Source organism: Melospiza melodia, chromosome 30 (genome assembly GCF_035770615.1).
Source record: "Melospiza melodia melodia isolate bMelMel2 chromosome 30, bMelMel2.pri, whole genome shotgun sequence".
Classification (NCBI taxonomy): domain Eukaryota; kingdom Metazoa; phylum Chordata; class Aves; order Passeriformes; family Passerellidae; genus Melospiza; species Melospiza melodia.
In genome coordinates, this window is record NC_086223.1 from 2,409,641 (window position 1) to 2,434,290 (window position 24,650).

General features: G+C 56.9%; 1 protein-coding gene across 2 annotated transcripts; it reads right to left on the reverse strand.

Annotated features, from left to right (window-relative positions):
• Positions 1–559: 559 nt before the first annotated feature.
• TNS4 (tensin 4) lies at positions 560–18,018 on the reverse strand. Of its 2 annotated transcripts, none has more exons than XM_063178910.1 (13): positions 17,926–18,018; positions 10,633–11,243; positions 6,956–7,382; positions 6,401–6,810; positions 5,498–5,584; positions 4,990–5,109; positions 4,660–4,752; positions 4,324–4,401; positions 3,902–3,973; positions 2,788–2,956; positions 2,414–2,482; positions 2,167–2,193; positions 560–1,650 (listed from the first exon to the last, which is right to left on the reverse strand). In XM_063178910.1, the coding sequence occupies exons 2-13, from the start codon at positions 11,123–11,125 to the stop codon at positions 1,521–1,523; spliced, it is 2,175 nt and encodes a 724-aa protein (XP_063034980.1). In that variant the 5' UTR covers positions 11,126–11,243; positions 17,926–18,018; the 3' UTR covers positions 560–1,520. The 2 variants fall into 2 exon arrangements, 1 of the variants encoding a protein (XP_063034980.1); XR_010030923.1 differs by having other exon boundaries at positions 1,616–1,650; positions 2,167–2,251.
• Positions 18,019–24,650: the final 6,632 nt, after the last annotated feature.

Genomic DNA, 24,650 nt, shown 5'->3' on the forward strand with positions numbered 1-24,650 from the left:
ATGGGCCTCCTGTGGCCCAGCCCCGTGCCCTGGCCCTGTGCTGATGGCCACCAGGGCTGGCTGGGCTCGGGGGGCAGCACGACCACCCAAAGCACTGTGGGGAGCCAACGCCTGTGCCCGTCCCCATTCCCAGCTGCTGGTCCTGACCAGGAAAATGATAACAACAGAGTTGTTGCCACCTCTGGGGGTCCCAGGGCTGCCCCAGGGTCTCAGGGTTCATGACCCACAGCCCAAGCTGCCCCCTGGTCCCTGCAGCACAATGGGGACAGCAGAGGCACCTGGATCCCTTGGGCACCAGCTCCTGAGCCCTCCCTGCAGTGCTGGGCTGTGGCTGAGCAGAGCTCAGGGCAGAGGGATTGGGGGGACAAAGCTGCTGCTGTCTCCTCTTGGTGCCCCATGTGCTCCCCCCACAGTGACCCCAATATCTGTTCTGGTCACTGCCAAGAGTGGCCACAGCTGGACCTGCTTCACAGCCTGGCTGGAGCCCTGGGTGCCCTGGGTGCATCTGTTCAGCTGCTCTGGAGCAGAGCAAGTGTCTCCATTGCTGCCATCCTCGTGATGTCATTGAAAAATATTCTACTGCTTTATTGAAAATACCCCTGCGAGGGTTTGCTAACATGGGGGTCAAAATTAAACCAAAGCAGAGTCACCAAATGAGAAATAAGGTAGAGAAGAGTGTGGTGGCCTCAGAGCTGCTTTCTGCTCTGAGCTACAGCACGAGCTGACCCTTCAGCTGCTGCAGATTGTGGCAGCACCATGAGTCTTCCTCGAGGCCCTGCCAATTTACGTCATCCGAGAATCCGGCCCAAATTCAGGCAAGTCATTTCCAAAAACCCGAGGATGTTTCACTGTCATGGAAATGTCACCATTTATTTCCCAGCTCTCTGCAATGCTGGGAGGTCGAGCCCCGCCCGCAACCCCGCGCTGCGTAAAAAGGGCAGGAGAATTTCCCAGCACCAGGAAAAATGCGCTGCTCTGTCAATTCCTGCCTGTGGATGCTGCTTGCTCCTCGAGGCGAGCAGGTTTCCAGCAGGACTTAGTCATTTTATACACTTTGATTTGCAAAGCTGCCTCTTTGTGCTGCTCAGGGGGGGCGATTCCTCCCCCAGATTTTCCCTCCTGCAGCACTGGGGGGTCAGGGCTGAGTCCCCAGTTCAGTTCAGCTCCATGAGCTCCCCCAGCCCAGGGCGCCTCACGGCTGGTGGAAACCCCAGCCAGAGCATTGTGGTCCTTCAAAGCAGAGAGTTCCAGCTGAGGGACAGTGGTTCCATAGAGAGCACAGCTCCCATCCCTTCCCCAGGGCAGCCAGTGCCCCATGGAGAGGCTTGGAGGAGCATCTCATCCCACCAGGGCTGAAAGTCCTTAGCTGAGGCTCCTGATGCGACGGTGCATAACAAAAAAAAATTCGAATTACGTGCTGTTGCCAAAATGCAACCCAGAAGCAGGAGAAGGGGAGCAGGAGAAGCTCAGCAGTGTGTGGGCAGCTGCTGGCCCTGAGTGTCCCAGGGCTGTGTGTGTCCCTATGGGCTGGGCAGGAGCTGGCGGAGCAGGTCGATGACGAGGGACACGGGCTGCACGGTGTCGTACTCTGCAAACAGGTGACAGAGGTTCTCCGAGTCTGTCTGGCTTTTGGCCACGAACCCGAAGATTCTTTGGGGAAGAAAAGAGGCTTATTCAGTTTGCATCCAGGAATCTGAAGGAATAGGCTGAAACCAGCCCAGCCACAAAGCCAAATCCCAGTTCCAGCAATTCCACCTTGGCCCGCTCCCCAATCACGTTTCCTTGGAAGCCAAGCAGCCGGGAGGAGCATTTTTGGCAAGGCTTCCCCAGCTGTGAAAAGATTCTTGAGCACAAGGTAGAGCCAGATATAAACTCACTTCCTGAACCCAGCACAAGTCCCTGGGAAGGCTGTGGGATTTGGACGAGGGGTTCTGCATGAGGGGATGTGGAAAACTGGCCTCAGCCAAACCTCTCATCCAAACCCCCCCCAAAAAGCTTCACCCATCAGTCCCACGCCTCATCCTGCCACCATGGTAACTTCTATCACATCCCCTCCTCATTTTTTGACCTCATTCTTTGCTGCTCTGCAATGCAGCCACTTCCCAAAGCAGCAGCATTCCCCCGGATTCCAGCCCCCCACCCCATGCAGGAGGTCCCTGCTCTTACCTGGAGGACTTGCAGTACTTCTGCCACCTGGGGGAAGAACAGAATTGGAGTTGCTCAGAGGCTGATGTTTAACTCATTCCATCAGCTGCAAAGCCAAGGGTTATGTTTAGATCCACCCCAGCAGGGCGTGCCCAGGGCAGTTTTATGGGATTTGGGATCTGAAGTGGTGCAGAGGCACTGGGAAGCACAGGGAAGGGAGCACAGCAGTGGTGGGTGGTTCTGACAGGCACGGCTGCCCAAAACTCACTTTCTGTTCTCAGGGTCCATCCCACAGAACCTGATGGCAGCCAAGGGGTAGTGTCGCCTGAAAAACACCCTGGAAGAGGAGAGGGAATCGTTAGGGAAGGGAAGGGCCTGGGAAAGGACATGAATTTGCAAATCTAACCCCTGTTGTGCCAGACCGAGGGTCTCAAGGCATCCCAAAACCCCAACCCCGAGTGCACCTGGTCCCCTGCCACGCCACCAAACCCAGCACCCCTTGCTAAGGTGCCACATCCATCCCTGCATGGTGACACGGATTTGTCCAACCAGGACATGTTTTCCTGAGGCTGGGAGGTGAGGAGGGAGCTGCCTCTCCATGAAACTCCCCCATCCCATCCCTTGGCCCACCCAAGCTCTTACTTCCTCTGGACGTCGGTCAGCGTGACGCCCTGCTCCGTCACCCTGAAGTGCACCAGGGCTGGGGTGGGCAGCGTCTCCAGCTCCAAGGTACAGGAGATGCCCTTCAGGATGGCCGGGGCTCCTGTCAGCGTCTCCACGTTCACCGAGTTGAGGTACAGGACGTTGCACACTGCAAGGACAGCACGGCTCAGCACGGATGTGACCCGGGCCAAGGGGTCCCCAGGGGTCATCCTGCAGATCCCTCACATGGACCCGGGTCAGGTTTGTTTTGACGAAAATTTTAAAAAAGATTTGGTGACTCAGAAATTCTTCGCTGATTTCGTTTGGTTTGCTTTAATTCTTCGCGCTAATTGTTGTAAAAGTCAAAGTATTTAATTTCCCGTTTCTAAATGTCACATTTGCTGGGTTTCTTCTTGTCTGTTTATTACATATTTCCTTTAATGAAAAGCAGAAATACCCGAAGCTAACCAAGGGCTGACGGCCAACCTAAAACATGACATTTCAGGCTGATTGAGCTGTTTAAAGGGCTGCTCTGGGTCAAACTAAACTTTCCAGCCTGCCAACTGATTTTTCAGAATTTCCAGCAAAACAAAGCAGTCCCCAGCTCCCCAGCCTGCGTTGTGACCCATCCGTGTGGTCTCCCGCCCTTCATTCTTTGCTCTCACCTGGAGCCCACCCAGGCTGAGGTGCACAGACCCTTCCCCATCCACAGACCATTCCCGCATGTGCCCTACAAGGGAATTTCACCAGCCCCTGACTGCCCACCCCTCTCCTAAAGCTCCAGCTGTTCCACCCCCATTGAAGCCCATCAGGAGAGAGGGGCTTAAAAATCAGGAACTCTTTAAAACTGTGGAACCCGGGGGTCTTTCATCAGCCCCACGACCTCAAGAGCTGTGCTGTCAAGCAGCTTGACGACTCAAAGTTTCCTTTCCTTAAAAATATCAGGTTTCCTTGCAACCCAAGGAAAAAATCTGCAGGAATCCTGCAGCTATCTCCAGCCCCACGGGGAAGCTGGAGGGGGATGTCGGTGCCCAGCCCTGCACGGGGGTGACCTGCTGCTGTCACAGTGTGCCCAAGGATGTCCCCAGGGCCAGCAGCCGGCTCCTGTCCTCACCTGCAGCTTTCCTGGCCCGGGCCGGGGCAGGTTCAGGGGCGCAGTCAGGGCTGTCCAATCCATCAGCGAGATCTGCGCAAAGGACAAGCAGGAGCAGTGATGCCACAGGCCAGGCTGAGCTGGTCACCTCTTTGGCTTTTCCTTATCTCACAAAAGACACTAATTGCAGGGGTTTAGGGCAGTAATTAACCCAATTGTGTTTCATTTCCCTCTCCGTTCACCTCTGATCTCCCACTCCCACTTCCCTCGCCCCCAGCGGAAAGGAGTCACCACCCTCCTGTCCCCAGGTCGGCTCCACCTGCAGCCAGGGGAGAAGCCCCTCGCAGGCACCCGGAGGGGGGGCTCAGACCCCTCCCCAGGCCAGGACCTCGCCCACCTCCCCGGGGCAGCGGGAGGAGCCTCCCTCCGGCCGCATCTCCTACCTCGGGTGGGGATGCTGAGCTTGCAGGGCAGCGCCAGAGGGGTGATGGAGTGCTGGTAGACGAAGGCAGAGAGGCTCCCTGCAATCAGAATTGTGAGTTTAGGGGGGAGGGGGGATGGCAATGCTGCCTGGAACCCCCCACCCACACACCTGCAGCAGTGTCCCAACAGGGAGCTCGTGTTCCTGCTTTGGAGCTGCCAGGGAAATGCAGGCAGGAGCTGGGGCTGGGGGGTTCCTGTGCTGGCAGGTGGGCACCGCATTCACCTGGTGCTTCCAGGGGCTTTGAGAGCAGCTCCTGGCGCTGCCAGGGCTGCTGTGGGCACAGCACCGTCCTTACCAAAGTACAGCTCCTCGCTGGCGCCCTTCAGGTGAACCCCTTTGGTGGAGGACTCGATGAGGAAGTGCCTGACGAGGTCACTGCTCTCCTCACCTGCAAGAGGAACCACGATCAGCACCAGCAGCGGCCCCAACGCCACCGTGCCACCCCAGAGTCCTGTCCCAGGGCACCACTGGAGCTGCTTTGTGCCACCACTGTGGTGCCAGCCCCCGTGAGAAGAGGGCACACAGAGACTCTATGCCACACACCACAGTGCTGCGGCTTCTCTGTGGCTTTATTTTGAGCCATTTCAGTTAAACCCTTGAAGCAGCCCCCCGTGCACCCCCTTACCTGTCTGGCTGCCCGAGGGGGAGCCAGGAACCTTCATGGCCAGCCCGAAGGAGCCCCGGAAGGAGGTGCTGTCCCTCACCAGGAACGTGCCCGGCTCCTTGTCCTTCAGCAGCTGGATTGCTGTCAGAGCACAGGCAGGGGCTCAGCCAAGCACAACAGGTGGGAGCTGCCTGCCCTGTGCCCTGCTGCTCTGCAGGGAGCCCCTCCTTGGCTGCTGCAGCTCTGGAGTGTGTGCCAAGGACATGCACACATCCCTGGTGTGGCACCAACTGCAGGGCCCTGCCTTGGTGCCACGGTCCCTGCAGCCCTCAGGACACTCAGCCCCTGCCCAGGCCATGCTTTGCTGGGCGTGGAGGACACAGAGGGCCCGTGACACAACCCTTGAGAAGGTCCCTCCACACCCATCAGCGCCCAGCAGGGTTTGATTTGCCCCCACTGAGTCCCCACAGGGGCACTGGGGAGCTCTGGGGACAGGCCAGAGCCCGAGTGGGGTCACACCCTGCCTCACCTCGGTCCCTGCTGATGCTTGGCTTGAACCAGAATTTGGAGGTGTCCATCACAAACTTCATGGTGGGCTGCCCAGCCCTCAGGGGACCTGCAAGAGAGCACGGGGTGTCAAGGCCAGCAGGAACATGAGGGACCCGCACAGAGGGCAGAGCCCAGCAAAGGCATTTCTCCCTCAGGGTGGCCAGGGCTGAAGGTCTTTCAATCCTTTTGAGTCCTTTCCTCCCCACTCCTCAGAACAGCTCGTTCTCCATGCAATTATCTCTCTTGGCAGGCTGTGATGTAGAGCAGAGAGGGTCACATGGAATCCCCTGGCAGTGCCAGCCTGCCCAGCCCTGCACAACGCACTGGGCCATGGGATTTACACCAGGATCTGACCCACACACCCTCTTGCTATTCCCACAAGGATTCCAATTAAAACCCTCTGCCCTGAGAGCTGCCTCTGCTCATCTCCTCCAGAGAACAATAGCCCCAGTGTCTGCCCTTGAATGAGGGACCTTGTGAACCCTGGTGCCTTTTGGTGTCCTCAGAGCCAACGGGAGCCCCAACCCCTCCTCCCAGCCCGCTCTGGGTCTGCAAACAGCCCAGCACAGCACAGAATGATGTTCCTCATTCTCAGGTGCTATAAATAGGTGCATCTGCATCTCCTGGAGGGAGCAGAGCATTCCTGGCTGCTGAGCCCACGTCCCAGGACACCGGTGGGCAGAAAGCTGAGCCCAACCCTGGGTCCCCACCCTCAGCCTGGAGACCACCTGGACCATGGGGAAACACAGCCAGCACCTCCCATCCTTTGTGTCTATAAGCAGAGGGAATAGAACCAGCTAAAGCAGAGGGAAAATGGGCTTTGCTCCCCTGTTTCCCAGCACTTTTGGGCTGTGCACTGCCCCCCACCCTGCCCATGACTCACTGTCCGAGAGGCAGCTGAGGGTGGGCGCTGACTGAGCGTTGTTCAGGCCCCCCAGCCTCGAGGCCGGGCTGCAGCCGGCCAGGGGGGGCTGTTTGGCACAGCTCGGGGGGGCTCTGGCCAGCTGGGGGGGTCCATCCCCTTGTTCCAGGCACCCGTTCACCAGCAGCACCGGGATGTCGGCAGCAGAGGTGAGGATGGACGGGGGGCAGCTGCTGGCCTGGCCCTTCTGGGCCGGGGAGGCGCTGGGGGAGCTGCCTGCCCGCGGCTGGGGGGAGCTCTGGCCCGAAGCCTCCCTGGGGTGAGCCACGATGCCCGAGGAAGGGGAGCAGGGGCTGCCCAGGGAGCTGGAGGGGGACAGGGAGGCAGCGGCCGAAGCGTCGGAGTCGTCGTGGTGGAGCGAGTGGGTGCTGCTGCAGGAGGGAGACAGAGCACACACACATCGGGGGGGTGTTCACACACAGAAACCACGCCAGCCACTGCACCGACCCTGCAGGGCACCACCAGGGAGTGAGGGACTGCCCTGTGCCCCTTCCAGCGGGCACAGGTGGCGTTTACCTGCCCAGGATGTAGCTGGTGTCCGAGCCGGGGCTGGTGGAGAGCTGGGACACCCAGCTGCCCCTCTGCTGGGCCCTCAGCACCTGCACGGGCTTCAGCAGGTTCTCCACACCTGGGGAGGTGCTGAGGGCCCCGGGGCTGCAGGAGGCTGTGTCTGTGTGTCCTGCCAGGCACTGCCAGGGAGCGCTGCTGCTCTCGGCTGCTTTGCTGCTGCTCAGCGCGGCCGCCTGGGGACTCGGGGGTCCGGGTGGGCTGGAGAAAACCACGCTGTCACCGGAGCTGTATTTGCCTCCCAGGGCTCCTTTCTGGGGCAGGAAGCTGCTGGTCTGAGGGGACCTGGAGAAGGGGGTGCCTGAAGGGCTGGGGGAGCCCTGTGGCAGCTCAGGCCCCGTGGCTCTGCCTGGGGTCAGCTCTATGTACTTGATGTCTGCAGAGAGAGAAAGAGAGGGGAGATCATGAAGGGTCTGGTGTGCAAGCTGGGCTCCTCAGCAAAGCTCTGTGAGGAACACGTGTCTGTTGTTCCTGCTGGGAATTTTGGCTCCCTCTCTGCAGGGCTGGGGGTCCAGCAGCGTGTTGAGACCCTGCGAGGGCTGATTGCTCACAGAGCTCCCCCCCAGTGCTGGCAGGCTCCCGGGGAAGGCAGGGGGTTACGTGCGGCCACGTCTGCCTGCTCAGACCCCCCTCGCCAGCATTACCCAGCCAGGACCTGCCGGGACCTGCAGCCAGAGCAGGGTGTTCCCTCCAGCAGCTGCTCTGTTTGTACCTGACTCAAGAGAAAAACACCTGGCTGCTCCCCCCGGGGTGACGTCAGGTTCTGAGGGTGGCCCTGCACACCCTGGGCAGAGGGGATGTCACCTGGGCCCAGGTACAGCTGGGGCAGTGACAAATCCACGTGGGACACGGGCAGACACAACATTCCTGGTGCACAGGACCAGCAAGCACAGACCTGTCAGGGGGTGGCTGCTCTCTCCTCCTTTCTCCCTCCCTGCACAGATCTCCCTGAAGCAGTCTCTGTGCCTCTGTCCTGCTCTGGGATTCTTTCTGCTCAGAGCCAGCCCTTCCACTTGCCATTAGTGACATGAGAACACACCTGACAGCATCTCCTGTCCAACACCTCCAGTGGAGCCTCACGGCTAGCACCTGGAGAACCTGGTGCACACCAAATCCAGGCTTCCTTGGACAAAGCCAGCATTTCTGGCTGAGCTGGAAGAGCCCTTTTAGCAACTCTGACTTGATTTGAGAGCTGGCAGATTCATCACATCCCAGGGGAGCTGCTGCTGTGGTTAATCACTTAATCACCCCAGAGCCAGAGGTGTGCACCTCCCTTCCAGCCTGGACGTGCCCAGCTTTGCTTTCAGCTCCTGCTCCTTGCCCTGCCGTGGAGTTCAGCAAAGTTCCCCTTCTCAAAGGTGTTTCTCAGAGAGGGAAAATCCTGTTTGCTGCGGCAAAGACAAACTGCTCTGACAGCCCTGAGCTCCCTGCCCGTGGTGTGACAGGTCCTGATGGACCTGCTGGCCCAAGCACCAACCTGGGCTCTGGGGCACGGAGCTGGGTGAGCAGGAAAAGCACAGGGCTGTACTGAAGTGATCCCCTGAGCCCCTTTGTGCCAATCCCAGCAGAAAATTGGATAAACACAGCCAAGGAGGCGCTGGGTGTGTGAGGAGGGCTGGTCCCCAGCGGGGACACAGCTGGATCATGGCAGGACAGAGCCAAAGCCAGCTCCTCCAATGCCCAACCTGGGGGCATCTCTGTGTCCATGTGCCCTGGCACCAGTGCTCAAACCCTTTTGTCAATATCTCCCCAAAATGAGAAAGAAACGCGGATTTTAATTGTTCTTTAAAGAACTGACAAGAGTCTGTGCACCAGGCTCCCGAGGCCTTTTACCTCCTACTTCTCTGCCTTTGCTCCTCTTATCACCTGTGGTTAAACCTCAAATATTTGCTCAAGACCTTGGCAAGTCTTCCAGCATCAAGGAGTGGCAAAAGTGCCACAAACACGGAGCCCAGATGTCACGCAAGCCAAGCTCCGAGATCTCCTTTCTCCTCTAGGATCTAGAAGGATCCAGAGGGAATAGAGCCTCTCATGAAGGTGCCTCCTGTTGCTGCAGCATTTCATAGATTGTGCTGAGCTGGAAGGGGCCCATCCAGATTGAGTTTAAAGCTTCCTCATGTTCTCCACTAAAAAAGACAAGAACAGGCCCCTCTCACCTCTCTTGGGCACCATCAGTCCCTGACACCCTCACAGCAGGGCACAGGCTGCAGGGCTGGAGCAGGAGCAGGTGAGTGAACACTGCACTACGGGAGGAAGTTTGTGTAAAAAACCAAGAGCTGTTAAAAGAAAATGAAAGCTGGAGCGAGGCTTTCCCACTGAATTCATGGCCAGCTCTCCAGATGTTCAGTGCCACGCTTGCAGCCAGGTTCTCCAGACCATCAGCACGTTACCTGAGGAGCTGCTTGGGGCTCCAGCCCCTGAGCAGTGCAATGGGTCAGGGCACGGAGCAGCCAGAGCAGGATCTGCACTTTGGCACAGTGTTTTATCTGCAAGGCCACCCTGTCCATCCCAGCAGGAAGCAGACACTGTCTGCTCTGGAATTGCCTGGCTCCTGCAGGGCTGCTGCCTTGCACACCCTCACACCCGCCTCATCCTTCTCCCTCTGTCTGCATGAGGGCTCAGGGAGAATTTAACTTGGGTTTTTTTTGTCTTTAACATCTCCACATTTGACCTTGCTGTGGGGGACTGATTGTTGAGGCATTTCCATGTGTAAAGACAAGGATGGGCAGTAAAGCTTTTGGGAAGCTTGAGGCACCCGAACCACCCTGAACTGTCCTGTCAGCAGTGTCAGCTCCCCATATACAGAGTGCTGAACACCCAAAATGAGCAGGAGAGCCCAGGCAGGAATAGCTGGACCACAAATCCGAGTTTGGGCTGCGGGGATGGCAGGGAAGAGCTGCACGAGGGGTCACACGAGGCACTGTGAGCAGAGGCAGGGCTGGTATGTGCTGCTGGTGCCTTGCCTATGCCAGGTATGCTGCCCAGGGAGTGCACAAGCCCTGGAAAAAGAATTTCCCTGGCACAAGGGTTGGGAACACTTAAATGGGAAGGTTGTGCAACACTCGATACCTTAGCCCAGGGCTCTGGAAATCTGGCTGCAAACCCATGTGCTCCCACAGGTCAAGTGTGACCCTGGCAAAGGCTCTGCTGCCCTTGAGGGGAGCAGGGTCCTCACTGGGCACCCAGAGCCTGTCACTGGTGGTGACAGCTGGGATTAGAAGTTTTCCAACAGCTGCAAGTCCCATTTGTGATGAGAATTGTTTTCTTCAAACACAGGGAAATGAACAGCAGGTAGAACTAAAAGCTGTTTTCCCCGTTCCTTTCTGGACCCCTCTGAGCTGCTTGGACATGAGAAATGTCAACAGTGATCAGGGCAGGGCTGTGGAAGCACTGGGGTCAGACAGAGCTTGGATACCCAATTCTGGATTCTTATTATGGAGCCCTGATGTCAGGACACTGATCCCCCTGGGGACAGCAGGGAATGTCCCTGGTGCCCATTTCCAGCCTTCTCAGGAGCACAGGGCCTTCTGTGGCTCCAGGGGACAGACGTGTGCCCAACCAGGCTCTGATTGTCACCAGATGGGAGCTTTGGTGGCTCCACAGCCCAAGCCCTTCCTTTGCCTCACCTATTGCCTCCTGCTCCTCCTTCTTGGTGGCCACAGCGTCCCCCTGAGCAGCAGGCTGGCCTGCAGCCCTCACTGGCCTGCATGGCAGTGGCTGGAAGGTGGGATCAATCTCCAGGATCATCTTGTTGAGAGTCTCTATGGTTATATCCAGGGAGGGAGACATTGGCTGGTCCTCAGGGTCCGTGCTGCCGTTCTCCTCCTCCTTTGGCTGGCTCAGCACAGGGGGTCTCTCCAAGGAGGAATTCTGCTGGTCCTTCCCCTGCGTGTGAGCAGCCAGATGCTCTGGCAGGGGCTGGGCTCCATACCTGGGGAGCAGGTGAGCCTTGGGGTGCACCATGGAGTGGGGCTCAGCCCAGGTTTCTGTGGAGTAGTAGACGTACTTGCCCGGCAGCCTGGGGTACCCGGCTGGGTGCAGGCTCTTGCTTTCCTCGGGTGAGGAAATGCACACAGTCTGCCCAACACGCAGCACGTGGGATTCTATGACCTGGGACATGCTTTGGTTTTCTGCTTTCACAGCTCAGAGGCCAAGGGAAACCTCCTCCTCCTTCTCCTCTTCCTCCAGCAGGGACCTCAGACCCCGTCTTCAATCCAGTCTCCAGCGGAACAGGAATCTGAGGAATGCAGAGAGGAGTGGTTACACAGGCATGCCCCGGGCAGGAGCAGGCTCCAAATCCCCGTTTTTATGGACTTTTCCACTGGAGTGAAAGCTGGAATTCAGCTCATATGAAATCAAGTCCCCCTGTGCTGCTTTTCCAGCCCCTCCAGCCTCTGCTCCCGGTGCCACAGCACAGCCAGGCCAGCGCATGAGAGGCTGGTTGGCAGCAGCTCTTCAGGATACAGAGGCCTAAAATGGAATCCTGCCTTTATTTGCTTATTTTTTCTGGATTAAGAATGAAGTGAAGGCTCTAGCAGCCTTCCCAGGGGACCCTGGCCCCAGGGAGCCCTGTGGGGCAGAGAGCTGGAGCTGCCTGCCAGGGCAGTGTCCTGCAAGGGGGGGTACAGCTAATCCAGGATTTCATTTTCCTGGTACAACACAAGTCTGCAGGCCTGTGGACGTGGCTGCTGCCTCAGTGGTGGTGCTGCTTGAGGAATCTGACTGCAGATAGGCTTTGAATGCTTTGCTTTAGGCAGAAAGTGTTTTTATATTCCCCGTTATAAACCCCTATGGAATGAGGTTGGCCTGCCTCAGAGGTCTGGGCAAAAGGGTCTTGGGATGCTGTTTGGAGGTGGGGAAGTTGTCCTGCTGCATCAGCAATCAAATGGGGTTCCCCCAGCTGCTGCTGGGCAGGAGCTGTCCCTCTGCCACATGCTGCCACCTTCACCCTTTCGCCTTGGGATGAGGACAACAACCCTGCACCCCTCTGTACCCTCTGTGCCAGCCCAGATCTCCGTGTTGGGGACACCCAGGCCCAGCACAGTCCCTGTGCCAGCACCACACTGTCCTCTCTGGTCCCTGGGGAGGGCAGAATTGGTGGGGACACGGGGGATGCAGAGATCCAGAGCCAAAGCTTTGCTGGCAGGAGTTAATGCTCCCTCTGCACATCCTGTGCGGATCTGGCGTGTGACACCCACAAACAGAGGGGTACACTGGCACAGACGCCTTTTATGAAAAACCCTTTCCTTAGGATTTGTCCTCCTGAGAAGTTGAGAGGCCTCAGGAACAAAATGTAAACAATGGTTATCTGTGGAATGCAACAGGTAGATCTTTGATTAGCCCATGTTAGCTGGTTTAATTAACGGCCAATCAAAGTGTGCTGGCTTGGACAGAGTCTGAGCCACAAGCCTTTGTTATCATTCATTCTTATTCCATTCTTAGCCAGCCTTCTGATGAAATCCTTTCTTCTATTCTTTTAGTATAGTTCTAATATAATATATATCATAAAAGAATAAATCAAGCCTTCTGAAACACGGAGCCAGATCCTCATCCCTTCCCTCATCCGAAGGCCCCTGTGAACACTCTCACAGTACACCTCATAAAATATTTGTCCTGCCCTGCACCAGCCTCCAGTGACAGACTTATTTACTCTCTTATCCCGGGCTGATTAACGATGGAGTCACAGGATTAGGAAGCAGACACGTTGCTCGCAGGCAGTCCCTGAGCCCCGTGGGCGCGGGCAGGAGCTGGGCTGGTGCCCTGCGTCACCGCCCGTAATCAGTGACTAATTACCCTGCCAGGTGTCAGAGCAGGAGCGGGGGGTGCCTCCGAACAGGGCAGCTCGGCCCTGCCTCAGTTATATAACCCCGCAGAAGCCCCAGATCTTGCTAGAGAGACACCCGGCCTCATCAAATGTCGGGAATTCGAAGCAGAACATCGCTGCTGCTGTCAGCACCCAGCCCCGGGCGAGTCGGGGCAGGCAAAGCCTCTCCAGGGCTTCCGAGAGCTGCCGGAGTGAATAAATACCTGAAACCCCATTCACCTCGCTGCCAGCCCGGCCCCCGCCGTGTCCCCTGAGCCTCTGAAGGGTTTCAGAACCGGGAGTGGGAGCGGGGCTGTGCTGCAGCAAGGGAAGCACCTCTGGAGCCTGAATGAGCCAGCTCTGAATTGTTGCTAATTATTCCTAGAGGTGGGAACCCCTGGGAATCTGGGGCTGTGCTGTCGCAGCCAGGTGTGCCACAGTTCCCAGAGGGGATGGATTGAGGCTGGAGCTGGTTATCCCTGTGGAAGGGATCTGCCAGAAATTGGTGATGGGTAGGGGGCTGCAGGTGGTGGGGTCCCTCCTCTGACTGCAGCAGTGCCACAGCCCATGGTGCCCTCTCTGCTGGCTGTGCCACGGCCAGCACCAGCCCCTGGCTCTTCCTTGGCATACCCAGAGCCCAGCACCAGCCCCTGGCCCTTCCTTGGCATTCCCAGAGCCCAGCACCAACCCCTGGCCCTTGCTTGGCATTCCCAGAGCCCATCACCAGCCCCTGGCTCTTCCTTGGCATACCCAGAGCCCAGCACCAGCCCCTGGCTCTTCCTTGGCATTCCCAGAGCCCAGCACCAGCCCTGGCCCTTCCTTGGCATTCCCAGAGCCAGCCCCAGGGCACAGTGAATGCATGAACAGCCTGGCACCAATTCCCCTTCCCCCTTCCCATGCCAGGGCTCTGCCCACAGAATTTTTGCCGCCTCAGGAGTGACAGGACTGCCCCAGGGGGTGCAGGTCAGAGCCCAGGTAAGCAGATGCCCACCTTGGGGAACCACCCAAGGTCTCCTGGCACGGGGCACCGTGTGCCACAGCGGTGCCAGCTCTGCGTGAGAAGCGCAGCGTGGTCCCAGGCTCGGAGGGAGCGTTTGTTAAATATAAAAAGCAGAGTCATTCCAGGTCAAAAACACAAGCGAGATGGAGTGAAAATTGGATTCTCCCCTGGGGAGAAGAACTGCCTGGCTCCAGTCAGCATCCACAAGACAAGGCTGGTTTTAATTTAAGTAGGTACAGAAATAACGTGCAGGATGCATGAACCGGGGCTGCCGGGGCCTCCAGGAGCATGCACGCAACAGCTTCCCTCCTTCCTTGTACTCCTGCCCTGAGTTTTTGATCTTTCTCAAGTGTGATGCTGCCAGAATTAGCCTCCAAACCTCATTTCTCCTCCCTTCCCTTCTCTGGGTTGAAGTGAGAGCTCTCCCAAGCTCCTCAGAGGAATTTGGAGCCTTGGCTCTCGTGCTTGGAGGAGCAAAGGGGAAGGGCTGAGGTGAAGGAGGAACCACAGGGTGGCTGCTGGCCACCAGTGTGGCACAGGCAAATGCTGCCCACAGAGATCAGGAACTCCCCAGAGCCACAGGGAATGGGCTGGGCAGGGGCTGGCTGTGCCCCTGGGCAGGGAAGAGAGGCCAGGCATGGGCACAGGTACCACACCGTGCCATGAGCCATGCCCTGGGCTCTGTGCCCTGATTCTGGGGCAGAATCAGAGGAACCCCAGCACTGCAGCCATGGCCAGGCAGGCTGGTTCAGCCAGGCCTGGGAGATCCACTGGCTGCATGGAAATTCCAGGGAAGGAGCTCTGTTGTCTCAAAGCTAGCACAGAAAGGGATGGAAATAAACTGGCACAAACACAGCCAGACTGGAAATGGGCACAAACACAAGCAGCCTGGAAATGGCAGTTTCTCCTACTGGAAGCAGACCGTGGAACAGAACTCTAAGCTGAAGGGGACAAGTTACAGATTTCACAGGCAGTTGGACACTCTTAGAAATGTCCTCAGTGAGGGACCTGGAGCTGCAGCTCAGCCCAGTAACCCCAGCTCATGGCAGAGGTAGGGAAACGAGCTGGGCTGGGGGTGTCAGACTGGGACTGGAGCACCCGGGTGGGGCAGGGGGTGGGGTGCTGTGTCTGGGGGGCTGCAGGGGTTGGGGTGCCATGTTTGGAGGGCTGCTGTGTTTGGGGGGGCTGCAGGGCACAGGGTGCTGTGTTTGGAGAGGTGCTGGGCTTGGGGGGCTGCTGTGTTTGGGGTGCTGTAGGGCACAGGCTGCTGTATTTGGAGGGCTCAGAGCTCTGCAGGGCACAGGGTGCTGTATTTGGAGGGCTCAGGGCTCTGCAGGGCACAGGCTGCTGTATTTGGAAGGCTCAGAGCTCTGCAGGGCACAGGGTGCTGTGTTTGGAGGGCTCAGGGCGCTGCAGGGCACAGGCTGCTGTATTTGGAGAGGTGCTGGGTTTGGGGGGCTGCTGTGTTTGGGGTGCTGTAGGGCACAGGCTGCTGTATTTGGAGGGCTCAGGGCTCTGCAGGGCACAGGGTGCTGTGTTTGGAGGGCTCAGGGCTCTGCAGGGCACAGGCTGCTGTATTTGGAGGGCTCAGGGCGCTGCAGGGCACAGGCTGCTGTATTTGGAGGGCTCAGGGCGCTGCAGGGCACAGGCTGCTGTATTTGGAGGGCTCAGGGCGCTGCAGGGCACAGGCTGCTGTGTTTGGAGGGCTCAGGGCGCGGCTCCAGGCTCGGGTGCCCCGGGCACACCCCGATCCCCGCCCGCCCTTCCCAAAGCCGCCGGGCACGGCTCAGCCCCGCCACAGAGCGAGCCCGGGGATGCTCACAGAGCAAAGTCCCTCCTGTTTCCTCTGCAGGAACCCCCCAGCCCCTCTCTGGGCTGCCCCTCAGCATCCCCGGCAGCTGCGGCCCCGCTGTCCCAGCGCGGTTGTTCGGGGCTCAGACACCCGAGCCGGGACCCGGCCTCGCTCCCTGCCTGCGCAGACCCCAAAAAGCTCCGGCAGCTGCCGAGGCTGGTTGGTTTTCCCTCGCAACGTGAGCCCTGGGAGCCTCCCGATGACAAGGCTGTCGCACATCCCCCGGCCAGGCAGGGCAGAGGGAACTGCTGGGACCCCCAGGATTTCCAGAGCTCATTACACGCGGTTTGCCTGGATTAGAGGGGCGTGCTGAGGGGGCCGAGGAAGAAAAGTTCCCATGGTTGTGCTGTGTTTTGCCCGCAGAGCAGGGAGAGCCGCGGTATCACATGGCAGATATTGATACAGCCCAGCTCCGAGGGGTTCCAGCACCTGGTGCCCCGAGGAGGGGCTGACCAAGGGGGATTTTGTCAGAGCCTCCTCCCTCTCTCAGCTACAAGCATTTAGGAGCCTCAGCAGCCAGGAAAAGGAACGTTTATGAAATCCCAGACAGCATCTTGGTGTCTGCCCAGCCCCTGGAGCTGCACCATGGGGCAGCGTCCACACGAGCAGTGCCAGAGCAGGGTGTGGAGCAGCGAGAAACCCTCCAGTGCAAGCCGAGAGCATCCCCAGCAGGAGCCACCCACCCCCAGGGACCCCCCCCCCTCCCAAAGTGCTGCTTGTTTAGCAACACTTCAGACTTCTGGAAGGGTCTCCGGGCTTTTGGAGGCGGCGGGTTGTCAGGAATGTTGAAATCGCTGCTCCAGCAGCTCCCCCTCCCACTGCCTTACAGCCTTTTCCTCTCCCGGGACAGCTCCTTCCCCTCTGGCAAGAGCTTCTCCGGGCACAAGAGCAGCGCAGAGCCCGGTCCTCCTTTCCAAGAGAGGTCCCAGCACAGCAGCAGAAGTTTCCCCTCCCCTCTTTGTGGGTGAGCAGTTGACATGGGGGGCTCAGGGACAGCAGGGCCTTTAGAGCAGGGTGTCTTGTCTAAAAATAGGCTAAATTAGCAAATCCTAAGAATGTTGGAGATGAGTTACAGCAACAGACGCTGTAACTTGTGCTAACGAGCTCCTCGGAGCACAGGCCAGGATGTTTCTTCTCTGAGACCATGGGAACATCTCCCTGCAGCCCTTGTGGGACTCGGGGGCAGCATCAGAGCAATCTGCAGTGTGAGAGGCTCCTTCCCTGCATTTAGGGGGTGACAAAGGGGGGGAGAGGGTGGCAGCTGCTGCACGGGGGGGCTCTGCACACTGCAGGTGTTCCAGAAGGGCCCTGAACACCTGTGCTGGCCTGGGCACAGCCCCTGCAGTGCACAGGGCTGCAGCCAGGCCTGGAAACCTCATGGAGAACACGCTTCAGGCTCTTCCCTTGGCTCCAAGCAGTAGAGGTGGGACAAGATGAATTTCCTCCCCTCCCCAGACTCCATTTTCCTCCCAATACACCCACCCACACCAGCAGCAGATCCAAGCACTCCCACCTGCACAGTTCCTATGCCATCCTGCAGATAATCCCCTCTCCTCTGACACAAGCATGGAGGCCCTGAAACTGGTTTTGGTTTCGCAGCATTTTTGGTTTCGCAGCACGGGGTTAATGACCCCATTCCCTGCGCTTTGACCTTCCTGCCTGGCTGTGGTTCAGTGGCACCACACAAACCTCTGCCCCCACATGGCACTTTTATTGCCTTGAACTCTCCACAATTCCCACAGCACAGCCTCCCATGGGGAGGAAGGAGACACTGGAGCTCACAACCCCTGCCACTTCACCTCAGCTGAGCTCACTCGAGGCAGAGCAGGGAACATGCACTGGGACACATGCACAGACAACAAACACCACTGGGAATCTTAAATAGGCTTCCAGAGGGTCAGAAAGGTAATTGCTCGTGTCATAAACCCCATGGACTACTGAGAAAACCTCAGAACCTCAGCTAGAGCAATATGCAAAATTCCACAGCAGTATCCAGCAGCCTTCCCCACCCTGCATCACCAGGGCTCAGCTTCTGCCCCCTGGCAGCACTGAACAACCACATCTTGTGTTATTTGAGACCCCTGAGGAGCAGATTCCTCCCGAGGCAGGAGAATAACCCCCAGCTAAACGCAAAGCAGCAGTAAGAGGAGCGATGGAAGGGAAGAATTGACACGAGCTGCACCAGCATTAGCATGAGAACTGAAAGGGAAATAAAAGGACTTGGAAGAGGCAGGGCAGAGGCGGCAATCAGCACTCGGAGGTACCTGGGCTCGTTATCCCCGCTCCTGCGCGGCTCCTCGGCAGCACCTCCGGCACCTGGAGCTCATAAACCACAAGGGTGGGTCCGTGCAAGGCCCGGCTCCTGCGGGAGCTGCGATTTAACGGGAGCCCGGTCCCTCCCACCTGGGCCGAGCTTCGCCTCCCCTCCGTGCCCCGCAGGTGTGGTGCGACAGGGAAGCCCCAGAACGCGGGTTCGGGGTGGGAGCCGGGGCTGGAGAGGCTCAAAAAGCAACAGGGAGATGCCGGCCAGCTGCTGACAGCTGGAGCACAGCAAGGCAACCCTGGGGCAGGTGAGGAGTCGGGGCTGCAGCTGCTGTGCCTGCCCTGCATCCCCCAGCACAGCCCTCAGCCATGGTGGGGACTGTGCTTCAGCCTGCCCCAATTTCAGCTGTGACAATAAACGAAGAAGAAACAAAAAAGTTTGTGCTCCTTTCCATCACTGGAGTTGAGCTCCTCCTGCTTCTTTCCAGGGGTACCAGGCAGCACAGACACATTTCTGCTGTGACAATAAATGAAGAGGGAACAAAAAGTTTGTGTTCCTTTCCAGCATTGGAGTTGAGCTCCTCCTGCTTCTTTCCAGGGGTACCAGGCAGCACAGACACATTTCTGCTGTGACAATAAATGAAGAGGGAACAACAGGTTTTTGTTCCTTTCCAGCTGGAGCATTGGGGTTGAGCTCCTCCTGCTTCTTTCCAGGGGTACCAGGCAGCACAGACACATTTCTGGGAGGAGCAGCAGACCTGGGCACAGCCTGTCCTGGGTTACTGCCTCGTGGCAAAGGTGCTGCCTCGAGGAGGGAGATTGGTTCAAAGGGAAAGCCATTATCAGTCTGGTTAAAGGGCGTCTGTCGCCATCCCAGGGTCTGCCACGCCGTCATCACTGCTAAATTACAGGGAGAAGACTGAAAAAAACACTGGAAGGTGACCATGTCTCAAATATGTGTTTGCAGTGTCCAGCCCAGAGCAGACAGGCCTGAGAGCTGCACTCAGCATTCCCACACAGGGAATGATAAATAACCCCCCAGGAGCAGGGGATGATAAATACCCCCCCAGCATCCTTCTGGATTGCTGGACATTTTGGCTCAAGGGTTTCTTCCAGTGTCAGTGGGCACAGAGCCGTGGAGCAACCCTTAAAACCATGTCCCTGAAATATCCTCTTTCAAGGAAACTGCCTGTTCTGCTGCCCATAAATGCCTTGGGCTCGCTGCAGTGTTGCCACACTGTGAAGGGACACTTTGAAACGTCTGATTTTATCAGGAAATAGGCCATATAAACTCCCTGCCTTAAATTCCTTCATCTCACTTTACAATCTTTCCAACCTTTCATTTATTACCAGCCATTGTTTTTTCCTGTCCTTACATCCCTGGGCAAACATTTTGACATGGCCAGCACAGCCCCTTCCCATCTGTGATTGCTGTGGGATTGCAGAGGGAGTGATTTCCTGGCAGCTTTCCTCTTCCTGCCTGGTAAATTCACCTGGATGACATCCTTGGCAGATGGAATTTCCAACCTGAGGATGTTCAGTGTCTCACACACGTCAGCCTGACTCCAGCTGGAGGGGACCAAAGGGGAGAAATGCTGGGTTGGGTCCTCAAGCTGAACATCTTCTCTGTCCTGGGGTGTTTGGGTGGTTTTAAAGGACAGTAAAGCACCAAGGTTGGGGAAAGAGGAAGGTTTTGGCAGTAGAACGAGGTGACTCCATGCTCTGGTTCCATTTGCAGCCAGCTCTGAGCACACACTGGCTTTGACTCTGTTCACAGCCCCGGGAAGCTCAGAAGGAGAAAATGTGTTCAGGGCTGGCTACCTTCTGGAAAAATCACCCCAAAAATCACCCCAAAATCACCCCAAAGTGACCCTGGGCTGTGCCACCCCATGCCAGTGCCCAGCTCCAGCCAGCACCTGGCTCTCTGAGGTGGGGATTGGATGGGACTCACCTGTGGTGACACCTCCACTGTCACCTCCACTGTCACCTCCACTGTCACCTTCCATTGTCACCTCCTGCTGACATCAACAAGCTCAGCAGCCCAGAAATCAGTGCAAAGCTGTTTGCTGTGTGTTCACAGCCAGTGCTGGCCCCAGGCTGAGGAGGCCTCTGTGTCCTGGAGTGATGCAATTCTCTGTCAGGCACTGGGATGTTGCTGCCATTGGCACTTAGGAAGCCAAATTGCAATTCTTGTTCTGCCCTAACGTGGCCTTTCTGTCTTTTCTCTCTGCTTTTCTGTCTGTGTTGTGCAAGGCATGAGGAGATGGCCTGGGGGAGCAGCTGCTGTAGAAAATGGTTTGTTTGCAGCAGGGCTGTCAAACTCCTGCCCAGCGCTGAAGCAAACGCAGAGATATCACAAGACCCCTCAGAAAATAAACATCATTTACCTCTTGGCTTTGACATTGCTGGTCCTGCAGTGAGGCCAAGGAGTTCAGTGGCTCTTTGGCCAAGGTGTTACATTTTCTTTGTGCTCTCTGTATCCACAGAAAATCAGCAGGGAAAAATTAATGGGGTTCAGGGAGGGGGTTTTCTGCCCTAACCCTGAATCTGCGTCACACAGGTGTGAAAATATTACATCAGGGCTCGTTACCCCAATTAGAACCCAGGTTACACTGAATTTACTGCAGAGGTTTTGGGTTGAAGCAGCAATGCCAGTCAGTGAAAACCCTGCAGTGAAAATCCCACCAGGAACAAGCCTCTGCCTCATCCTGGGTTTTCCCACCCTGAAGGCCCTAAACATTATTAACACATCCCTAAACTTTATTAATGCTGATATAGGTGTGAAAATGGGCAAGACCGTGGTGGCATGGGTGGGATGGGGTGGTCAGCAGCAATTTGAAGCCACTTTTCTGTTCCCAGGAGGAAGCAGAGGGAAATGGGGAGGAGTGAGAGACTGGCAGGGGGACAGCGCACTCTGCTCACAGTGGAAATGGCCAAGGAAAACTGGAGTGGCCACAGGACAGGCTGGGCAAGAACAAGAGAGGCAGAGAGCCTCAGAGTCCCTCCTGCAGGGCTGCTAATGTGGTTCCTTGTTTCTAGGATTTGAGCAAAATAAAATGCCCAGACACCGACAAGAAGATGAAAGAACATTTTCAGAGGAACAAATATTGGTGATGAATAAGACTTGGGAGTGCTTCCCTGGAATGCCCCTGTGCAAACGAGGAGGAGAAAAGGATGAAACATCCCTCTGTTTGTCACCTCCTCTTGGGACTGAGTGAGGTCCCTGTGTGAGGGGAGGGGATCCATGGAGCTCCGGGGGCTGCAGGGTGGGGTGGGCTGTGTGAGGTTCCTGTGTTCTCCTCCTGGATTTCTCCTCCAGGGTTTCCCATCCTGGATTCTCCTCCAAGATTTCTCCTCCAGGATTTCACCTCCTGAGTTTCTCCTCCTGGATTTCTCCTCCAGAATTTCTCCTGTGTGAGGGGAGGGGATCCATGGAGCTCCGGGGGCTGCAGGGTGGGGTGGGCTGTGTGAGGTTCCTGTGTTCTCCTCCTGGGTTTCTCCTCCTGGGTTTCTCCTCCTGGGTTTCTCCTCCAGAATTTCTCCTCCAGGATTTCTCCTCCAGAATTTCTCCTCCAGGATTTCTCCTCCTGGGTTTCTCCTCCTGGGTTTCTCCTCCAGAATTTCTCCTCCTGAATTTCTCCTGGATTTCTCCTCCAGGATTTCTCCTCCAGGATTTCTCCTCCTGGATTTCTCCCCCAGAATTTCTCCTGTGTGAGGGGAGGGGATCCATGGAGTTGCAGGATGGGCTGGGCAAGGTGGGAAGCCTCGGATCTGAAATGTTGGGGCCATGGAGAAGGGCTGGAACAAGGGATTGTCCTCCAGTGGCTGTGGCAGAATTCTCTGTGACCCCTCTGAAGGAGCCTCCTCTTCTTTCCTTGGCTAAACCCGACCTGTCTGTGCAGAGCAGATCTCTGCAGGCATGGCCCTACCCAGGACGTGCTCATAAAGGACAAAGTATGAGCCTGACAGCTAAAAAAAGAACAAATAAAAGGCGTGAATTGGCCCAAGCAGCTGCTCTGCCCCGTGTCCTGAGCTGCCACTGACACCAACTCCCTCCTGCTACAGAAAACCTTCCAGAAGGTTGAAATGGAGTGAAATGAAGTGACACCATGTCCAGCACCCCAGAAGTGTCATGGGAAGTAGATGGAGCAGTAAATCTTTGCAGAAAGCACACTGCTCCTATCTTCCTCCTTCCTCCTCCTCTTCACCCTCCTCCAGCCTCCCTCTTTCCTGTGGAGCCTCCAAAAAGGAAGAAAACATATTAAGTGCTGCAATACCTGGCTGAAAAAGCCACAAAGGGCTGTGGCATTCTGGGCATTGGTGGCACAGCTGGCACAGAGCAGCTCCCAAGGAACCCTCTGAGGGGTTCCTGACCTGCCTTGGACTCCACCAGTGGCACAGAGAAGATCCCAAACACCTCCAAGGGGTCTCTAACTGGGTCCTGTTTCCTCATCCAAACACCCCCAGAGGTTCCCCCGGCCAAACCAGCCCCTTGCTGTGGTGTGGGAGCTGCTGGGCACCGTGGAGCCCAAAGCACTCAGCACTGGGGGGATTGAGCTCCTCGGTGTTTGGGGACCCCTGAGGGGCTGTGCTGGGGCAGGGACAGCCCCTCACACCCCCCCAGACCCTGTAACACCCCCGGGGCTCCTGTGAGAGCCACGTGTGGCTGCGGGGAGCTCGGGCTTCCTCGCCAGGTGAGTCACCCTTTTCATGGAATAACAAAACATATTTACTCAGAAGGGGTGACGAGGCCCTTCGGGTGCCCCGAGGGGGGTGTTAATCAGCCTGCTCTCAGCGAGAAAGGCCCTTTTGTTTTCCAGCCCTCACAGTTATGATTTTCACTTCGTCTGAAAGCGCAAAGCTCCGGGGAAAAGTCACATCAGGCTTGGAGGCGTCGGGAGCCGGTGTGGGGAGAAGAAGGATAAAGGATGAGGAGGGAGAGCCCTGCGGTGTCTCCGTGCCCTGCGGCGGGGCTGGGGCTGTGCAGGAGGGGATGGAGGGGCAGGAAGGTGCCAGGGGCGTGGGATGGAGGGGCAGGAAGGTGCCAGGGGCGTGGGATGGAGGGGCAGGAAGGTGCCAGGGGCGTGGGCAGGGCTGAGCGCAGCGCCAGGTCCGTGCCTGCACACGCCGGGCGCTGCCAGGGGAAAACCACTGACGCAAGGGCACCGCACGGGAGGATTGGGGCCCCTGCATGGGCACGGCCGAGGGGGCAGCACCCGGGGGTGCCTCCCACCCGGAGTTACCTGGCCGTGCAGGCGGGGCGCGGAGAAATCCCCTCTTTTTGGGTGGCACTGGTGGTGGGGAGTGCGCCAAAGGGATCGTCCTGGCATCATCCCCAGGCTCCCTGCCCCAGTGTGAAAAACGCCAATCGCTTGTTTTTTAAAAATTTTTAGAAGTTTAATGGTAATAAAATGGTTGTAAAAATAGTAATACAATTAGAGTAGTAATAATTTGGGCAATTTGGATTAGGACAATATTAGACAACAAATGCAAAGAGTTGCAGACAGCCCAGGTACCTTTTTCTGGCCAAAATAAGCCCGAAAAAGGACCCACGTTAACAGAGGATTAACCCTTAAAAACAACAGCCTGTTGCATAGTCATACACCTCATACATGATGCATAAATTCCATTCAAACACGAGATTCTGTCTGGGCAGTGTCAGCTTCTTCCTCTGAATCCTGACAGTGTCTTCGAGGTGGGAAGAAATTAGTTTCTTCTGATAAGAGGGCAATAAATTATTTTTCTCTGAAAGATTCAGGTGTCCTGTGGCTGCTATCTTGCTGCAAGTCCTTTCTTTTGAAAAAAAAGTACCCTGCATAGCACAGTTTCTATTCTAACAATATTTATAACCTAAAACTATATTTAACACAGCACTTAAGAGAATTAATACAGCATTACTTCCTAACACAACACACTTAATATTCATTTTAATATTTGCGAAAAGCCAATCATAAAATACACGCGTTTTTCACACTCAGCACATAACTGTCCTGAGGAAGTGTCCCCCACAATAAACACCTTGGGTTTCTCTGGGGTGTTTCCCAGAGGTTTAAAACAAGCAAAGGAGCACAGCACAGCTGTGCACAGCCTGCATCTGCAGGTGCATTTTGCTCTCAGAACCTCAAAGATTTAGAGGCTGAGCTCTTCTTTCCTTAGCCACAAGCCCCTTTCCCTGCAGCAGCTTTTGATGGATCATTTCCAGTGAGGAAAGCTCACACGGGGAGCACCTGCCTCCCTGCTGCTGCAGGAAAAGGCAGCACAGGCCGTCCCACGTGGCATCACCCATTGTCAGAAGCTGGGACGTCATTGTCCAAAACTTTCCTTGGAGAGTTCCTTCCAGGATCCACCCTGGATGCAGCCATGAGCCATTCTGCATTGATGTCATGTGCAGTGAATCATGAACCCTCCTGGCTCCCCACCACAGACACAGCCCAGCCTGAGCCAAGTGACACCATCCATCCCCCTGAGCCAGCCCTGCCAGCAGAGCCCTGGGGACCCTCTGCCAGCCCTGGGGACCCTCAGCTGGGTTGTGTGAGGGGGCTCTGCGAGCTGGGGGGCTCCCAGGAGCCAGAGGATCTCCTCCAGCCCCACGAGGCCAGCCTGGTGTGAAGAACAGGCCCATCCAGGTGGGAAGGGTTCCCAGGAGAGCAGCAGCACTCCTGGGCTGGGGTTGAGCCTCTGGGAGCTGTTTCTGTGTCCTCTGGTCTCCAGACACTGCCCCAGGCTC